This window comes from Tripterygium wilfordii, chromosome 2 (assembly GCF_013401445.1).
Source record: "Tripterygium wilfordii isolate XIE 37 chromosome 2, ASM1340144v1, whole genome shotgun sequence".
In the NCBI taxonomy this organism is placed as follows: Eukaryota; Viridiplantae; Streptophyta; class Magnoliopsida; order Celastrales; family Celastraceae; genus Tripterygium; species Tripterygium wilfordii.
Genome location: NC_052233.1, coordinates 7,936,821 through 7,957,324, shown reverse-complemented (window position 1 = coordinate 7,957,324; position 20,504 = coordinate 7,936,821). Strand labels below are relative to the sequence as shown.

The 20,504-nt window shown below is 38.5% G+C and overlaps 2 protein-coding genes across 4 annotated transcripts; one reads left to right on the top strand and one right to left on the bottom strand.

Annotated features, from left to right (window-relative positions):
- Window positions 1-2,401: 2,401 nt before the first annotated feature.
- Window positions 2,402-7,651, top strand: LOC119983366 (auxin response factor 4). The gene is made up of 12 exons (XM_038827053.1): window positions 2,402-3,305; window positions 3,390-3,446; window positions 3,624-3,809; window positions 3,947-4,031; window positions 4,107-4,197; window positions 4,465-4,629; window positions 5,243-5,362; window positions 5,464-5,539; window positions 5,883-6,045; window positions 6,139-6,881; window positions 6,965-7,155; window positions 7,257-7,651. The coding sequence occupies exons 1-12, from the start codon at window positions 2,964-2,966 to the stop codon at window positions 7,438-7,440; spliced, it is 2,403 nt and encodes an 800-aa protein (XP_038682981.1). The 5' UTR covers window positions 2,402-2,963; the 3' UTR covers window positions 7,441-7,651.
- A 254-nt stretch (window positions 7,652-7,905) lies between these two features.
- On the bottom strand, window positions 7,906-20,299 carry LOC119983353 (E3 SUMO-protein ligase SIZ1-like). Of its 3 annotated transcripts, XR_005464613.1 has the most exons (18): window positions 20,108-20,299; window positions 19,854-19,972; window positions 19,380-19,460; window positions 18,218-18,260; window positions 17,340-17,412; window positions 16,916-17,078; window positions 15,776-15,906; window positions 15,287-15,355; window positions 14,436-14,523; window positions 14,269-14,344; window positions 14,028-14,101; window positions 13,695-13,802; window positions 12,711-12,872; window positions 10,497-10,601; window positions 10,339-10,419; window positions 9,022-10,237; window positions 8,319-8,704; window positions 7,964-8,232 (listed from the first exon to the last, which is right to left on the bottom strand). XR_005464613.1 is itself a non-coding variant. In XM_038827032.1 (17 exons), exons 2-17 carry the CDS (start codon window positions 19,875-19,877, stop codon window positions 8,565-8,567), a joined length of 2,634 nt encoding a protein of 877 aa, XP_038682960.1. In that variant the 5' UTR covers window positions 19,878-19,972; window positions 20,108-20,299; the 3' UTR covers window positions 7,906-8,564. The 3 variants fall into 3 exon arrangements, 2 of the variants coding, with proteins under 2 accessions (XP_038682960.1, XP_038682970.1); XM_038827032.1 differs by having other exon boundaries at window positions 7,906-8,704; XM_038827042.1 differs by lacking the exons at window positions 17,340-17,412; window positions 18,218-18,260; window positions 19,380-19,460; window positions 19,854-19,972; window positions 20,108-20,299 and having other exon boundaries at window positions 7,906-8,704; window positions 16,894-17,015.
- Window positions 20,300-20,504: the final 205 nt, after the last annotated feature.

The window sequence follows — 20,504 nt, the reverse complement described above, 5'->3', positions numbered from 1 at the left end:
TCATGGTTTTTTTTTTAACGTTAATGCCTGTCTAGAGATATGACTGTGACATCACATTCTTCTCTTTTTTATTTGGAATCTGAAATCACGTTCCGCCAAGTGGGCCGGTAAGCAAGAGTACGAATGGGCCAAGAAAAGCCCATTTGGACGGAGTATTATCTAGTTAAAAGTTAGGGTTTACGTAGCCCAAGTCAAACATCAATGAGTGCTTCCGAGTGGCCATTGAGGATGGTAGACCTCAGTAGCAGAATAGCACGAAAGAGAGAGAGAGAGGGACACGCATCTTCTTGTCGTCCACTAGAAGGGTAAGAAGAGGGGGAACAACTTTGTAAATGCTCGTGTGCTGCGCATGTCGGAAAGAGCAAGGGGGAGGCAGCCGCAGGGGTCGCTTAGTAAATAAAACAAAATAAATTGGGCAAAAATTAATTTTTTGATTATCGAGGCGTGAGAGAGAATTATGTGGTGGGGGCTACCAAGCAGCGCCAAAGGCGCAGGCCAACTGATAGCATCACTTTATCGGTTAATAGGCTCCACTCTCTCCTTCTACTTGCCAACATATCGCGTGAACAACACACATTTATTTTTCTCTTTTTTTGTCCATTTATTAAATAAAAAAAAACATAAAACATAGTTTGGGAATTGGGAGTGATTATCTTTGAACTCATAATACTGTTGATCAATAATTCTTTTATATGCTCTTAATGTTGTAAATGGGATTGACCATATTAGACGAATCACTCAATTCATCTCTCATGATGAATATCTTCCTTTCTACAGAGAGAATGAACATAAGTTATGGGAGAGCCCCGAGAATGTGCCTAAGGAATCTCTTCTATGCTCAAGTCAGCACAGAACTTTGTTAGGGAGGATTGTTGGTATTTCTCATGACGAATATCTTCCTTCCTACAGAGAGAATGAACATAAGTTATGGGAGAGCCCCGAGAATTTGTCTAGGGAATCTCCTCTATGCTCAAGTCAACACAGAACTTTGTTAGGGAGGATTGCTGGTACTCAAAGCTCTCCTTATCAGAACAAGCAATTGAGAGTACAGAAGTAAGAACATTAAGAACATTCACCTGGAGTTTAAGGTTCCCTTTTATATGAGTTGAAGTGATCTAATTATAATAGGAGTATGACTCTCTCTCTCTTTTATCTTTTTGAGGATTTATTGGAGGTAAATTCCATATGAATTCCTCCCCCAAGAGGAGTTGGACTTTGTATAGACTTTGTGTCCTTTTTGTATACTGATTCATCAAGGGGCTGAATTGCTATTTTGATTTGTGCCGAGGAGTACCATCTCGGTTAGTGCCGAGATGTGGAGTGTTGGATGAGAAGTTGATTATACTTGTGTGTTTTTAATGAATGACTATTTAATATCACATAGATTTGGAGGTCACAAAATGGGGATGTAGCATTGTCCGGGGTCATTTTGCTATTATCAGGACCTAAAAAGCGGATCACTTGTTGAATGTATGAATAAATGAAATCATTATTTTGGGTCCAATATCTTCTAAATAATGATAAAAATATAAGTTCGCATTTTAGTTAGTTGCTTTGATTTGATAATTTTTGCAAGCATGGGCCTCACGCGCCACTGTAGAGAGATTGAGGGCGGCATCTCAGGAAAATTTGGACAAAGGAACAGAGCGATGAGACTGAACTGTTGGGTCTCCTCGAACAGTCACTGAGTTCTACCAACTAAAAACACGCCCACTACGATAGTTTAGTTGCTGCCAAAGTCTCAACTCAAGGGCCCCATTTTACATTGACAACTCCCCCCCCCCTCTCTCAGGTCTAAACTACTGTACTCTCCTTGTCTGCTCTGATGTCTCAATTCATACTGAATAATAAATTAATAATAATATAACTGAAATAGATAATGAGATTTACGGATTTACCCATGCATTTGGTCCACTATTACTTTGAATTCACAAACACACACAAACTTACTTTCTATAACATTTTGTGACAAATTGAAAAAAAGAAGAAGCAGATTCCAATTGTAAAGCTATTATTGGTTTATCTTCTTATTGTTTTTACCATAATCAGGGAAAGGTTCGTGAACCAGCTCGATAAAGGGGAATTTTTTAGGCTCAAACGGAAAGCTCTGAGCTCCAAAGAGGTAATATTTGCACAGCTGAATAGTGTGAACAAGTTCATAGTGTGTTTGCTAAAATGCTTAAGTGAGTTTTTGTGAAGAGAATCATTTAGTTTCCATGACTAATGTCTCAATATGGCATCAACTGATGAAAACCCTCTTCTTTTTTTTTTTGTCTTGGTGAGGCCTCAACAACAGTGAACTATAATTTGTCATTAGTAAAAGATAAACGAGAGGGAGGAAAAAAGAGATAAAAAAGCTAAGCCAAAGGTGAAGGAGGTGGAGTGTGGGGTTATGTACCTGTCTTAGCCTGTCCCCTACACAACAGCACAGAGACTCTCTCTCTCTTCTCTCTCTTTCTGTAACAGTCTGAGTCCAAAAGCCACCACCCCACATTGGCTTTTAATTTCGTTTTCCCTTTTGTTTTCCGTGTTTCCTTTGCTGCTTCTGCTTGTGTTTCCTCTCATATCAGTACCTGGAAATGGGCCAGGACAGGAATCATTCTTTGAATTTCTTATTATTATATTTATATGATACCCCCCTCTCTCCCCTTCTTTTCTTTGTCACCTTTTAGCATTCCTGCTGCAAACATGACCCTCTTCTTGTCTTCTAATCTTAAAATTACACTCTGCTCCTGTTTTAGCGTTGTGGGTTATCCTTGATTTGACCTTATTTACCAATTCTCTATAGATTTTTATTCTCTAGCTACTGAATGCCGTTGTATACTCTCATCCTCCCCGTTTGTTTTGCTTTATTTATTGACTACTTTTGAAAAAGAGGGGAAATTGATTTTTTTTTTTTGTTGCCTGGGTTTGTTATGGTTGTACTGGTATTGAACCCATACTGATAACCTGACTGGGGGTTCATGGAAATTGATCTGAATTATGCAGTGACTGAGGAGGAGAAGAATGCACTCTGCAATGGAAACTGTGAAAAAGGTAGCGGTAATTGTGTCTGCTGCTGCTTGCCCTCTTCATGTTCGTCGCATTCATCTCCATCTACTGTGTCCTCTTCAATTTATTTGGAGCTTTGGCATGCTTGTGCTGGCCCTCTTACTTCACTGCCAAAGAAAGGGAATGTTGTTGTTTACTTCCCACAAGGGCACTTGGAACAGCTTTCCTCTTCCTCGCCTCTCTCTGGCATGGAATTGCCCACCTTTGACCTCCCACCGCATATCTTTTGCAGGGTTGTGAATGTCCATTTGCTTGTAAGTATTTATTGGGGTTTAGTATAGTTTTTGCATCTTGGAATTAGCTTCCTTTTGCTATAACAAAATTTCACTGTCAAACAGGCTAATAAGGATAATGATGAGGTCTACACACAACTTACCTTGCTTCCTCTCCCAGAGGTATGTTTTCTAGCTAAGTTTTTGGCTTCTTTGTGAGTTACTATAACTAGGGAATTTTTCTTTTTCTTGTTAGTATGTGGAGTTTTGGAGAGTGGGTTACTTTGTTAAACGTTTAGCAATTTTAAGTTTAGAAGAAAAATCCAGATAATGATGTTGTGAATCCTGGTTGTTGTGTAGCTGGTAGGGCAGAATTTAGAGGGTAAAGAGCTTACAGATTTTAGTGTGGATGAGGAGGCAGGAGAAGGATTACCTAGTAAGCTAACACCTCACATGTTCTGCAAGACACTCACGGCTTCTGATACCAGCACTCATGGAGGGTTCTCTGTTCCTCGTAGAGCTGCTGAAGACTGCTTTCCTCCTCTGGTGTGCTCTATGCTCTTATCTTTACCCATCTTTCCCCTCATTGATTGATTAATTACACAAAAATATGGTTGTTTTTCATCTGTTATAGGATTATAAACAGCAGAGAGTGTGAACATGGTGGGTTTCCTTTGTTGCAGGATTATAAGCAGCAGAGGCCCTCTCAAGAGCTTGTTGCTAAGGACCTGCATGGAGTAGCTTGGAAATTTCGACATATTTACCGAGGTAGTTTGATAGAATTCTGGTGTCTGATTTGCTTGAAGCAAGGATTGATACTATTTTATGTTTTTGTCTTTGCAGGTCAACCAAGACGCCATCTGCTTACTACAGGATGGAGTCTTTTCGTTAATCAAAAAAATCTTTCTTCAGGGGATGCAGTTCTCTTTCTGAGGTAGGCAAATATAAACGTAAATCTCACATGCATATGCATGTTTTGCAGCATTCCCCTATATTTTCTTCCAATTGGAATTGATCTCAGAAAGCACCCTCTTTAAATTAAGTACTTGGCCATTAGCGGGAATGAAGTAATAATGAGGAAATGAAATCAACTAGAGCATTTTCATGGTAAATATAAACATTTGGTGTCTTAATACAATTCCAAGAACAATTTGATGCATGAAAGAACAGCTTTCTTTTATAACTTTTATTGTTATTTTAGGGGTGAAGATGGAGAGCTGAGGTTGGGAATAAGAAGAACTGTTCGGCCTAGAAATGGTCTTCCTGATTCACTTATTAAGAAGCAGAATTCATATCCTGGCGTTCTTTCTCAAGTAGCTAATGCCCTATCCACCAAGAGCACCTTTCAGGTTTTCTACAGCCCAAGGTATCACTAGTGGCCATTATGGCTTCCTTCCTTAAGACAAATTAGAGCGCTAATACTCTGATTCTCCTAGTCGTTCTATACTACACTGTACTCATTTACTTGTAAATGGTGTTGGCACCTCTATGGAATTGAGCTGGTTTAGTTAATGATCAAACTACAATCTACGTACGTGCATAATATTATTGTTCACTGTGTTGCTCAGAAGTACATGAAATGGTTATCTAGTGTCAATCCTAGTAGATATAGCTGAGCTGCTTTAGTTCATTGTCAGGCCTTAATATGGGTCAGCATTTTTATGTGATCCGACTAGAATCACTTACATTTTTTATCGCATGGATAATCATCTTGAGTTGATTTGAATTCTTTACTGCTTGAAGTTTCCAGCAAAAGGAAATCTAATACAATTGAAAACTGTAATGCTCGAGCTTCCAAGTAGCAACAAATGTAAATTGCTATTTGTGGCATAGTAATAGATGTTGTGTGACTTGTGTCCATGGATTGTTTGCTGTGTTATGAGTTCGTTTATCTTTGGAATCAGTTGACATTTTGGGTCTGTCGTATAGTTGATGAGAACTGAAATTTCTAAGATGTTTAACATTATTGATAAATGCAGGGCCAGTCACGCAGAGTTTATCATACCCTACCACAAATATTTGAGAAGTATCAAAAGCCCTGTTTGTATTGGAGCACGATTCAAAATGAGATTTGAGATAGACGATTCCCCAGAACAAAGGTCTGTTTATTTGATCACACAGGTGGATTAGTAGCATCTTCTCATTTCTAGTGCTTTCCTTTCCTGTCATTTCGTGAGCACAAAGTTCTACTTTCTTGCAGGCTTAGCGGTGTGGTGACTGGAGGAAGTGACTCAGATCCCTATAGGTGGGCTAACTCCAACTGGAGATGCTTATTGGTGAGCTTCATAGTTTTTCTTCAATGACTTGGGAGTGTGGTGTCATTACTATATTCTGTTAGATCTGCTTCCATTTCATCTTCTGCGGTGGAGGTGGGGGTGGGGGTGGGGGATGAGAGTTACTTTAGGAGTTTGGGAACCATTCAGCACTTAATTATCATGGTCCATCCGGGAGACTCTGAAAGCATTATCATTGGGAAACTCTCTGTTGCATCACATTTTTTATCAATCTAAAAGTACTTGTCTTCATTCAGTGTTGCAAAAATGACTGCTATTAAAACTGATTATTCTATCATGGGAATGACGCGTTTTATATGAACATGCTTGTCTAAATTCGTAACAGGTCAGATGGGATGAAAATATTGTGGGTGATCACCGAGAACGAGTTTCCCCGTGGGAAATTGAGCCATCCACTTCTCTCCCATCCTTGGACTTTCAATCTTCCCCAAGGCTAAAGAAGTTGCGGACAAATTTGTCATCTACCTCGCCTGAGAACCTCATAACTGGTATAAAATTCACCATTCAGATAGCATCATCTCATCCGTATTAGCCATGCTTGCTGATTCATGCAGAGTTCTTAACCGTATGTCTTGTTGCAGGAGGGGGCGGGGTTTTGGACTTTGAGGAGTCTGTAAGATCCTTTAAGGTCTTGCAAGGTCAAGAAAATTTATGTCTCGTATCACCTACAGGTGGCTGTGATACAGGCAACAACCCGTTGGATTTTGAGATGCGATCCACTGCAAATCAAAATCCTGTGTCAACTACAATGGATAAAGCTGACATTGGTGAGTTCATGAAGGTTCATTCCAACTCCTACCCAAGCTTTGTGGATTCCGAGAGGTTTCCAAAGGTCTTGCAAGGTCAAGAAATATGCCCATTGCGATCCCTGACTGGAAAAGCTAATTTCAGCCTGAGTCCATGGGGGAACCCCGACTTTGGTTACAATTCTTTCAGCATGTATCAAGCAAGCAAACCTACTTTCTTCCCGTTAGCACCAGAAAGACTTCGAAATATGTATTTTCCATATGGTGAAGTATTTAAACCCGGCCAAGATAACAAAATTGGCTCTTATGCAAACAAATTCCCGAAAGAAAATGTGCAGCTCTATCCATCTCCTACCCAAACTGGTGGTACAGTGAACCAAGTCAGGAAGCTAAATCTATTAAGTGAGGAGCCACTGGAAAATCTTTCTGGTTCTCCAGCTGTAGAGACACACCTCAGAAAGCAAAATGCTGAAAATTTCAATGAGAGTGGCAATGGCTTCAGTCTTTTTGGGTTTCGTTTGGCTGCCGAGACGCCGGCTACAAACTCACAAAGCTCTGGTAAGAGGAGTTGCACAAAGGTGAGCTATACTAGTAGTTAAGCTGGAACATAGCTTGCCACGTTCATATTTTCTTCTATCTTGATGCCATGAACTTATTGTAGGTCCACAAGCAGGGCAGCCTGGTGGGGAGAGCTATTGATCTCTCAAAACTGAATGGATATGATGATCTACTGAGTGAACTCGAACGACTATTCTGCATGGAAGGCCTTTTACAAGATCCTGGGAAAGGATGGCGTGTCTTGTACACAGACAGTGAGAATGACATAATGGTTGTTGGAGATGACCCATGGCAGTAAGCTAATGAAAAATGAACCTTCTGTTCTCTACCATTTGATGCTAAAACTCAAAAATAGGAGCTTAGGTTATGATGTGTGTTTCTTTTCCATTTTACAGTGAGTTTTGCGATGTGGTGTCTAAGATCCATGTATATACTCAAGAAGAGGTGGAGAAGATGACGATTGGTATGACAGGTGACGATACTCAAAGCTGTTTGGAACAGGCACCGGTGGCGGTGGAACCATGCAAATCGTCGTCTGTTGGGCAGCCAGATTCTTCTCCAACAGTTATAAGGGTATGAAGTTTGGGTTTGTTTTTAAGCATTGTGTTTCTGAATTCTGAACGCCAAGTAATGGCCTTGTGCTTCTGTACGCATAAATTGCTGGAACCTGATACCAGCATCTGAACCTAGTCAAGTATCATATGTCTGGCTTGCGTTGTAAGGTCTGCACCTTAATTGACTTGAAGGATTGAATTATGCTTGTCTGATACCATAGTTACTGGTTTCTTCTCGTCATGAGAAGCGGTACTAAACCATTCGGAAGTGGGTGGATAGCTTCGTAGGTACAAACAGTGGGTTAAGACTTGAAGACTGTCATTGGAGAATGAAGAGAGAACCATCTTCGAGTGTGCGCCAAAATCTCCATTCCATGTTTTGCACTTTGGCAGTACTAAAATGAAATGGGAACAGCCAGTAAAAGGAGCTTAATCCCTCACACTTGAGACAGAATAGGAGAACCATTAAAACCTTTAAACAAGACGAGACTTACAAAAGAAAGCGCAACTTGCAGTGCCATTTCAGTTAGAAAAAAGAAGCAACAAGAAACTCACAAAAAGTCAAAACAAGCCTGCCTCAGTTAAACTGGTATAAAAAGATGTGAACAATTTCTCTATATATTATCTGTACTCGATCTTTACATGCTATTCCGCTCTCTTAAAAGATGGGTGCTGGTGCTACTCAATTGGAGACCATAATACATCCAAAAGATTCCAACCCATCGGTTTTAGTTCCAACGCTGTGATTCTCATATTTAAATAACTAATGTACAATTTACCAGCATTGGACCTGCAGATCTTTGAGAAGTGGAGGTGCCTGTTGATAAAACAAATGGTGTCAGAAACACCGCTTAGATAGGGCACTATACAATGGAAAAGGATACACAAGCCCCACCAGCTCACCAATTGAAACAAAAATTAGTGCTGCAGGTACCAGCACAGTTTAAAAGGATAACCTCTCTGTGGTTCTGCTATTTACCCCTTGCATTTAATTGGGAGACTTCACGAGTCACAAAGACCTGAATCATTAGTCTATTTCCTTTCACTGCCATATAAAATACCTGGGGACGTCTCCTGTCGGATGTCTTCTGTCCAAAGAAATTCAAAACAGAGCAACAACAATTCTCACCACGCTAGGTTACATTTCATCTACTCCGAATCTGAGTCAATGGAAAGATATAGCCTTTGCCTTACTGAACGTTTTTGGCGAGGAAATGAGAAAGGACTATCTGACCTCTGCCGACTTGCTTTCTCATTCCTACCATCATTCATGCCGAGGAGCAGCGAAGCTGCAAAAAGGGAAATAATCAGTGCAAAAACTGATGAAACTGGTAAGCCCAACTAATACAGCATATTATGAATCAGTTGTGGACAAGTTACACCTGGGGCTCAACCAGGTAAATAGGTGGTAACTGGTAAGAAATAATCACCTTGAATCTAAAATCAGGATCACATTTAAAATCCTCATAAAAATTAACGGATGAAGAGCTCAACTACATAATACTTGATGACATTTCAAAAAATATTTCACTCTGAAAAACCTTTCCAGGTCAAAATTTCACTGCTAGAAACAAGTAAGATAACTCAGAAGAGAACAGGTACGAACCAGTTTCAGCCAAAGAATCCATGGCACCTTCCCTGGATGGCATTTGCTGTCTTGAATTCACTCCATTTACAGTTGTCGACTCACCGTGACCGCCGGAGGTCCCACCCCCAAGTCTTAGTGAGATCCAGTCATCAGTGCGTATACCATTTGACACATCAGGTTGACCTCTCAAGTCAGTCTTTATAGAAGCATCTGAAGGTCTGGTTGGAAGAAAAATTTGAAGAGATGGATCATCACCCCCAAATGCCAAGGGATTATCAACCAAGCCATCATTTATGTCTGTATCAGTCCGACCAACAGAAGAATCTGGGACTAAAGGAGCAGACCCCAAGGTAGTCTCTGGTGCCAAGCTGTAGCCATTCATCAACGGGGGACAATTGATAGAACCATGCTGCAAATCAACCAAGCCATCTGCCTCTGAACTAAATAACTGAAACCCGGGACCTGATTGGGTTCCTGGAGGTAAAGGCCAGAGTGGCATCCCAAATTCATCATCATTTGCATTGTAAAGATCCATACAAGAATTTGCACCAGGTCCAAGACTAGGATCTTCCAAATAGGGATCAGGAATCCCCAGAGGGGGTACGGAAAAATTTGACCCACCAGCATCAGTTTGATTATTATTATAGACAGCTATAGAAGGTGTTAATTTGTCATTTTCATCTTCAGAATCACTAAGAACAATAACTTCTGCATCTCCTGCTGCCGTCAAAGGGTTTCTGTCAGTAAACCCATAGGCAGAATCTAAATTCGGAGGTAAAGAATCAAGCTCAATCCCATTGCTTGGAAAATCAATGTTCTCTCCGCCATCCTGGTTTACACTTGGATCCTCACCATCCCGACCACTTCCAGTGGCACTGCTACTCATTGGGATAACTTTCTGCTCGTGGTTCAAAAAACTTTCTTGCAATCTATTACCAGAAGAGAATGTATTCATATCTTCAGGTTTGCTCACTTCCCAAATACCATTACCATTCCTCCTGATTCCAAGTTTCAAACCAGTATGAGCTTCTGAAGCACCTTCTTGTTTGATCAGCTTTGGAATTTCCACATTTATTTTAAGTTCACCAGTAGGGACACAGATTGCACCATCAGGAGTGTGCCATTGTGCAAGCTCCCCGAGCTCCCTACGTTCACTTTCATTTCTCATCTTTGCACGCCAAGACCCATCAGGCTTCACCTCAATCTCTGTCACATCTTCACCACAATGCCTCATCTATACCACCAAAACGAACCATGATAAAATTAATGAGTCAATGAGATAAAGCAATGTTCATAGAAGTCAAGAAAATCAGTAGGCCATACAAGAAGATCTACCTTAGACGTGATGCGATTGAAATATGGATCGACGATGATATATTCCAACGAATAATTCTTTAGACAAATGGGGCACTGCCACTGTAGCCAGAGCAATGTTTTGTCAGAAGACACAAATAAAATTATAGAGCACAATTGATAAACCTTCAGTAGCTTGCCTTCCTAGATCGCTGGTTCAGCTCCACAAAAACTTCAAGATCAAAACAGCCCATATGAACACAAGGTTTAAACCTCCCTGCAACCTTCATTCTGGAGCCACTCATCTACACGGGGAAGCAGATGGAAATTAGCTACTTAAATACTCATGGTGACTTTGACACCAAAGCATTGAACAAATTACAAAACACAGAAAGTCTCGTACTGGCTGCACCGGGAAAACGTAGCAACTCAAAGTTCTTTCTAACACACGAATTACAAGAATTAGATAAAGAAGTCTCCTTATCTAGCAGAATCAACCCACAATCAAAAACTTGTTCATCGTCATCACCATCACCATCATAATCATTCGGGTCGGATACACGAATCCATAAGAGAAATCAATTTGAATCCAAATATTTTCCTTCCATTTATATGAAAAACGTTCACTAATCTTCTTTCCTTTTCTTTTGGTAGTGCAATATTCTCTCCGTCAGTCTTATAGAGCCCATATCCTTTATACTCTATCCATGCCTTTTTTTGGTATCCCTCCTCCTTTTACAATCTCCTGCTTGAATTTTCTCAATTATGCTTGCTGCCATTCCACTCTCTACATCGCACAGGCCCATACCATCTTAAATGGTCTTCTTCTTCTTTTTTTAAATTCTCACTTGGCAGTTCTCTAGCTTTAGATCTAATAATTTTGTTTCTAATCCTATCCCACAATCGAACAGTTGCTAATGCATTGAAACAAAATGCTGTTTGGCATATAGATTTGCTCAAGTACAGTAAATTGCGCTCTGCATTCCTCAAGACCCCCTAAATCAGTTAAGAGCACATCAACACAAAATCATAACTCCCATCAAAACCAAACTTCATAAGCACATCCCTGACACTACAAATTATTATAAAGGAATAGCTACTAATTGGCCAAAGAAAGCTCTTTTGTTCCCCGTAATCACAGGAATTATGTACAAGCTTCAACTGAAAAAAGAAAACTGCTTTCCAAGTTTTTTTTCCTTTTGAAAAAGAGAAAGAAAATAAAATAAACTTCAGCTAATATTTAGATCTCCTGTCTAGTGTTATGAAGGGGGAGTCAAAATAAAGTCCATTCAACCAAATTTAGATACCAACCATCACTACTCTTGCATTTGCAAGTTGCAACCTCACAATAATAAGACATGAACCAGCACACACACAAAAAAAAAAAAAACAAATATGTGATGTACACATACTGTAATGCATAGTTACCAGGAACTCGGTACAGGATACAGGACTTGATTAATTTGTGGTAAATTGGGGGTAGGATTAATTGGTACGCTAGTTTGGAACGCGGTACGGTTTGAAGAGTTATTCGGGGTCACCACTAAATATTGAATTATATGTTTTCTTATTCTTGATGTATATATATAGACGATGATTATTTTTTTACCCTTGAAATATGGATATTCATAGCCATTTTAGAAATAAAACCATTAATTTTGTCTACACCATTAACTTTGACTAAATCATTCCATGGAGCCAATGAGCCAGTAACTAAATGGACCAGACGAGTCCATTTGATGAGTTATAATCCAGCAAGAAAAGGGCCAAATAAACTTTAATAAAAAAACAGCCCATATTAACGATAAATCTAGGGTTTTATTTTATCACCACCTCCTTCCTCATATATCTGCAACTGCGACAGATCGAGCTAGGGGAGGGAGACAGACTCCCAAACCAGGTACATATGTCCATCTGATGAACCATATTCAAAATTGTTAAAAACACTGTAAAATCAGTGATGCTTTTGGTTTTCCTTGCAGTTTTGAGTCAATTATTTAAATGGGGGTCCCAGATCATGTTCCCGAGCGTCCCAGGCCGCTAGTGTATCCCATTTGGGGATGTGCGTCCTAGTTCAGGGTACCGAGGGATTTAGTGTTCCTGGTAAGTGGTAAATATGATATAATGTAGTCCCAAACCATAATAATACAACCACCGCCATCCAATATTCCAAACCTTTTATCACCATATTTTCAGCTCTTAATGCATTGTTCAAATCATGCATCATTGAACCGTGTCAAACAATGGGGCGAACTCCAAAAGCTTTCAAACTAATACATAGATCCAATATAATAATTTGAAAAGCTACTCCATTAACGAAAATGTATGACATTTCCTCCACATGATTCATTAGAATTTACTGCAAACTAGAGTGAAAGACTACACTTCCAAATCAAATGTGTGATGAAACTTACAGGGCAGCGCAGATTCACAGAAAAAGAATCAGCAACAACTTCCACATCACTGTCACTATCAGCATCATCTCCGGAAGTTCCACCACCAACACAACGAACTACACGAGCAAGAGCATCTTCAAAATGCTCCCCATCAGACTCCTTAGGAATCAAGTTGAGGATCTAGAGAATAAAGCATAGTATTAAACCAAAACTAGCAAGGATAAATGAAGAACGCTGTGAATGAGGGCTTTCCCAGGAACAGCACAAAGGTGAGCACAAATGCAGCAGAAATTTCCACATTGTTTAAAGAAATTTCAAATTTATCAAAACCAATTACTACCAACTTTAATTATTTCAAACAAAAAATGTCATGAAAAATGCAAAAGCTGTCCGGTTGAAATATATTCAATGTTTGATGCCCAAATGATACACATATATCTAGTGTCCAACCATCAATGAAAAGTTCACGAAATCGAAGCTCCTAATAGTAAAGGGATGGCATCTCCCACCTCGTCATCAAAGTTTGAAAAGCAATGAATTCTATAACAGTATTAAGTTCTGCAGCATAAAATAAGTCTATCCCAATATATGCATAAGACAGACACGTGATCATAAACAACTAGATCCAGACAATTAACATAAAAGTTAAAGACTACACGCTAAAGTTAACCATAGGGCACAGCACATTATGTAATTCACACAGCTCTCTGTTTTGAATTATAGTAATACCAAAAAATGTCTAACCGATAAGGAGGAGAGCTAATAGACAACTGAAAAATCAATCCCTCCTCTAACTCAAAAAAAATATTAGGATATAATCCACCACAGAAATTCCCCTGTCCGTTAGTAAGTGAAAAAAAAAATCCGCCAGCAAATTCAGCAGTCAACAGTAAACTTTTCAGCAGTTCAAAATCCTCCATATAACTAGATATATGTTAAAAGAAACCGAATAATATAAAAGATTCAATCACCATTATTCCATTGATGTCATCATTGAATTACCTGTTGAACAGTTCGTCGTTTTACAATTCTGACACCTAAACAGAATATGCGAGCATCACATCCAGTTAGAAAAATCTTGTTGATACCATCTTTTGTACATGGTGTTATCTGTAAAAAGGAAAATAAATTCAAAAAATGAGAACCCCGTGTCAAAATATATAACAGTCATAAAATAAAGTATTCCTCCTCCCAACCATAGCCTAAATCACATGGGCTCCCACCAAGCCGCAAATAGTTTAGAACAAATATCATGAAATGGACTCATAGGATGCCAAAAATCCCCAACATAAATTTGAAAAGAGAACTTGCATTTCAGAAGGGAAGAGGACTCACAATAGGACCATCATCACGACCATTAGCACCCAGTAGTTGCGAGCCCGGTCTATTAATAGCACGAACAGGGACACCTGTACACACAAATAAGTAAAAATCATAGCTCACACACCACTTAATGCTTTATCCACCTACATTTAGCAATAATCACAGAAGAAATACAACCCAAAAACAAAACTCTCAAACTTTAACAATAAGATGCCAAGCATTTTGGGTAGCTAATCAGCAGTGATAACCATACTGTTGATCTGAAGATCTGCGTATTGCGGCCACTGCATCCTGAATGAAACTTTATCATTTAAGAGCATACACCAAGCCTACAAACATGATAAACCATCCATCCATTTTATTAAAGTCGCTCTAAAAAAGCAACACATGTCTCATACATCACTTCAAAAACAACCAAACCTGAACATCATATTCTTGTTTCGACAATAAATCCTTGTCTGCCCTTGTTAAATGAAATGTTTTCTCCACACTCTGCACTGGGTTTGTACTGAAATGTTTCGACAGGAAATATTTCAGTTAACAAAATAACTTTGGGCACACAAAAAAAGAAAAAAAAAAAAAAAAAAAAAGACAGATGCGCGCCAACCAAAGAACCTTGACAATAGCTTAAAGAACCAAAAAAAAATAGCTAAGAGAAAGAATTATTCGGAAAAAAAAGAAAGAAAAAGAGGAAAATTGTAGTCTGCAGCGACATTTAGTAATTCAATTGGTTCACCACCCTTCGTGTTTTATTGAAAGGTCAACTAGGTAATTTCTCTAGTTTGGGTCGTCTGTACTTTGGATGCATTCTTTAAAGCTGAATATTCACATATTGGACAAGATGTAGTATCATCCTCCTGATCTCGACAATACAAATATAAACCTGTCATAGGAACAAGACTCATAATATCTATTTCGTCAGGGATAATGCTTGAGACCCCCAAAAAGTGATCCCCAAAAGACCCCCATTTAATGTGGAGGGTTGGATGTGAAGTGGGTCCTACATGTGTGTTTTTAATCAAAGGCTATTTTAATGCCACATAGATTTGAGGGACTTTTGGGGATCAAATTTTGGGGGTCTCTAGCATTGTCCTTTCGTCAGTAACCATTCAATCAACAGCCAAGCAACTGAATCTGTTATTTCTCGCAAAAAATGCAAAATGAGCTCTAGATTCTACAACAATCCACATCATCCTTGACAACTACGGTGAACACAGTCATCTCCCACAGATTAAGAGAAACAAGTTCTCATGGTGCACAGATGCACTCACCCGTCAGTAGGAATATTTGTTGTAGTCAACTTCACAGGATATAACGGATGTGCAACAGTAGCCCAAAAACTGTCGAGAAGAGACACATTCAAACATATTAATGAAGACAAAAACATTTCATAACATGCGAACACGCTGTAGACAAAAATATCACTTTACAATATATAGTCTCCAGAAAGCTAAAACTAAATTAAGACAGTAAAAACAACTTGTTTAAAGCAAGAAATACGAGGAGTTCATGATTAAATTCTAAGAAGCCAAAAAATATACTAAAAGAAAGTCGGGAAACAAAACTAATTAAGAGGCCCAGTAGCTCTATCTAATCTTCTAGAAGTGTAGATGAAAAGTATAGAACGGTTGTCTCTGCGCCTAACAGCCTTACCCCCATTATATACAAGAAAGCATAAAAAACCTTCCCGGTCCAGCCAACAAAGGAAAAATTGTCAACAAGAAGTTCAAAAGGCAAAATAAAACACTAGTAATACATACGGGTCAGCCCGACTGAGTCGACAAATCTCGCAATAAAATAAGTCAGGGATTGATGCGCCGCCCTCCATTGGTTTCTCTGGAATTATGACACAACCAACGTGTTGCCACACATGGCATCTTGGATCCTCACACTGCCAAATATGAAAGCAAGAGCACGGCAAATAAGTAATGCATTGAAGGATGTCACTAAATCCAAGAGTGCACTAATGAAGGGTTTTCAAAGTTATTTATATGGCATAAACAAAAAAAAAAAAAGGAAAGAGGGAATAATATAAGCATACATGAATGTCCAAGAGTAGCAATTACTACATGCTCTGCCACGACATATGATATAGATTCATTGTTGACTAATAGCAGCCAGGACACTCAAAGCCAGAGATGATACCTCACAATTCTCTTTTAGTATATATTAAATAAGAAAATAATGCAACCTACTAAGTGTATCTTCAGTACTACATCTCCATAGATCACTAATCTAGATATCATAGAAATCTTAACGTAAGTATCACATAACTTAGAAGAACAAAGCTAACATCGGAACATGGTGTTTCTTGTAAGACAACCACCTTTTTGGGTTGCAATACACCAACCTTTAGCTAATCTCATGATATCAATACAAATTTCTGTCACCACATAAATAAAAAGAAGAAAAAAATGTAAAATATGAACACAGAACTTTGGCAAAAAAAAAAAGAAGCAAATTAGCTAGCCGCCTTATGCTGCATTGGTTTAGCAGATACAAAAAATAGAGTCAATTGAGAAGTAGCATTGAAAGAATGAGTATTTATGTGAGGTGTGGTAACAGGTTGAAAAAGAAAAGACATCTAATATCACCAAGTTTGAGATTTCTAATGTTCAGAGGGAGCGACAACGACAGCACTCTTGCTAATGAAAATAAAATTTCGCAATATACACAGAAAATGCTCTCAACTAAGAAACATAGAGCAACAAATCGCATCAGCAAACACTGATTTAGAATCCCCGCAGCTTCCATATGAATCAATCATTTGGAAAGAAGCTAAATAGAAAGAACTTCTTTTCTAAAGGAGCAGACAATAAAACTTAAAAGAGATGCAACAATCAAAAGAAAATGAACAAATATATACACAAAATATAACCTTTTTTTACAAGTAATATAACCTTAATCATAGACTCTGTTTCCAATGAACTTCCACAAGGACAGCGAACTTTTGTATCCGACTGATAGGGATCTTCCACTTCCCCTTTAACTTTCACATTGCTGCTATCAGAAGCACCCGGAATCTTTGATGCTAAATCATTAGCCCCAGATACCTGCATTTTTCTGGTGATAAAAATAGAATAGGCTTATCAAATTCAAAGGAGCTTGATACTCACATACATGAAAGGCAGTACAACAACATTATATGCCAACCATAATTCAAATGTATGTGTGATCATGAACATGTGAATGTCCGTCTGCGAGTGTGTGCGTGCGTGAGTGTGTGTGTATAAGGAATTAAGGAGGGAACTCCTATGCTTCGCATAGGTTAACCCCAAACACTTGAACTTGCCCCTCATCAGTCAAGTTGTCAATAAGACAAACCTATATATGTCATCAATTAGTTTCGCTGCTGCTTCCTTCCCAGCACTGCCTTTCTTTGGCCACATCTTGGACACTACAAATAATATGGCAAAACATTCAGTTACATTTCCATAAAAAAAAATCAGAAATGATAGTTGAACAACATTAGAAGCTAACTTATGCTGTTATGCAAATATAGATGCATGGTCATCAGCCTCCCCAACCAAAACACACAACAAGCAGATTGGAAGAAAAAGATTAAACCAATTTGAACTAACTTGTAGCATAAAAGCAGAAAGAAATGGCTAATCGAAAATGAAATTTGGTTTGGAAACACCCATCTAATATTCAACAAAAAATAAGAAGTTCAATTAAAATGAAAATGCTGAACCTAAGCCTCACTCAACTACCAAGAAAATAGTCAGATAACATTTTTCTTTCCATGCCTAAAAAGAAAGTAAAAAAATAACCCATAGCTAACTTTTAATTACACGACAAACGTCAAAAGACTTGAACATAATGCTTCTCCAATTCTCAGTAAATTACACAGCCAAATCTCCAGAGTGAATCAGACTTCAAAATTTTCAAATATTTTGCTACTTCGCAACAACATAATAAGGAGGATTGCCTGTTTCTATCTTTTGAAGACGAAAAAAAGGTCACGTTCTGCTGGGGGATACTTGCAGACACAAATGCCCCACTCCTCTGATAGGTTTTATTGCTTTTTGTTTGTTTTTCTTATTTTCCTTCAATAGTTTTTTTCCTTTTTTTTAAAAAGGATGAAACATTGCCAATGCAAATATCCCAAGAAATAAATCAGTAATAAAAAAGTTTTAACAATATGAGATACACTGGATCACAACAAATGGTCACCCAGGAAAGAAAAATAAAGCTACTACCTTGTTCATCTGAAAGACTTGCTAGTATACGGTCAATAAGGTCCTACAGAAGACGAGAAAGGAAAGAATAAGCATGGATATTGAACTTCATAATAATGTAATCTAATAAATTAGCTTATTTTTCATCTTATTAATCGATTATAAACAGTTGATACAGGAGCATAAAATGATGTGAACAAGAGGCCAATCAGAAAATTGATGGGTGGGTTCAAGAATATGAAAGTAAACAGGTCAATCATATGAGTAAATTATTTCCAAGAGTCGACATATCCCAAGCCAAACCAAATAGATGGCTATTATAACTCAATCGAAGTCAACTTAGTAAAAAATTTAACAAAGGGTATCATGAGCCAGCTGAAATGAAAAATAGTAAAGGGGTAAGTAGCTTGTGCTAGACTAGATCAAACACATATGATGAAAGCTCCCGCTGCCTGAAAAGACAAAAAGTTTGGGGGAGATGGTTAAGAGGGAATTGGAGGGGATGATTCAAGAGAAACTACTACTCAAAAATGAAATTTTGGATAATGTATTCTTCTTATAAGTACAATTTGAACCTAACACCGATGCATCAATCAATATCTTTAGCATTTTAAGCCAAGAGAATAGAAAATAAACCAGTAAGACAGTAACCGCAAACTCCAAATAATAACTAATTATTGCATCACAGCTCTGATGAAATTCTAACAAAATAAACTTCCAGATGGAAAGCTCCAAAAGACACTGACAACATTGGTCAAGATTATGTCATAAATGAGGATTAGGGCAAATGCAACGGTGAAGTGGTATTGGGCCAACAAAAATGTTGTCTTTTGCTGATGTGGCTGTATTGTAAAATGTGTTTTGCTTATGTGGCTGTATTGGGATAAGTGTTTTGCTGATGTGGATGTATTGATATTTGATGTTTTGGTGTAGTTTTGTTGTGGATAATATGGAGGAATGGAATGTTGTTGGGTTGAGTGGAAAGATAAAGTGTGTGGGAAGAAAAAGTGTATAGAAATTTGTGTTTTGCTGATGTGGCTGTATTAGAATACGTGTTTGACTTGACTTTTTGTGTAATAGAGGTGGGACCGGGCCAACAAAAATGTTGACCCAGCAACCTAAATCCCATTGCATTTGCCCTTATAACCCAAAAAATGTTAGCAATATACAGCCACCATCTTACCTGCTTCTTCCCCTGCTTTGAGAGACCTAGCTGAGTGAGCACATCTTTAAGTTCTTTTATTCGGAAATATGTCAATTTTTCCTACAAAAGAAAGTGCAAGCAGAAGTAAACTCCTTGCAAACAGCAAAAGAAAAATAATCTATGCCACCTTAGAGTACATAATCCCTAAGGTTATGATTTGAAAACTTCAAAACTTGAGAGGCAAAAGGATACAACAGATGTTTATTCCCAGACATATTCTTTTCCTTGAGCACTATTTCATTGGAAGACGAATGAAAGGAAAAAAAAAATCGTGGCCACAGCTTGTTTTCCAGTACTTTTATATCATAAGAACAGACTCGAGTCTCAAACTCCAACTGGAATAACAATCATGCACATACCCGTAGTTTCTATAATTATATTCATCACATCAACGGCAAAAAAATGCACTATAACCGTGTAGACACATTCAAGACAATAACAGTAAAATAATACCTTGCAACCAGCCACCAAATCCATCACTCAAAACTCGGGGAAAAAATAGCCCAAAAATCAGCAACCAATCTGAACTTGAATCATCGAACACAGGAAACCAGTTCCAAACAGCGATCGACCTAATCAGGTGAAATCATGTGAAAACCAAATTCCAACCCAAAATCGCGTAATCAACGTAAGCAACAGCGAATATCAAACCTTAAAATAGCAAAATAAACGCATTAATGAGAAAACCCTAAACAATTGGTGCTTACGAATAGATTGGCAGCCGTCGAGAGAGAAATCGAAATGATGGGGTTCACAGTGTAACGCCGACTTCTGCCCTTTTGTGATTCTTTCGTTTTGACCGAGAGCCACCAGAAGATCTATCCTCCAATTACAAGTAGCGGACCCATCACCGATTATCAAATCCGGTTTATTAACCAGAACACGTCCGGGTTCGGTTTCGGTACAGTTGCGCGTCCATTGTGATGCACCCTCATACTTTTCTTTAACACCGATAATTCGGGGATGTAGAACCAGGCCAGGTGCACGTCTATACACACATTCAACATGCCCATATATTCCTTATATTCCTTAATCAACCATACAAGTTCAATCACTACCCACATATGGGTTAGTTGTAACCAACAAACTCAATAGGCTACTACC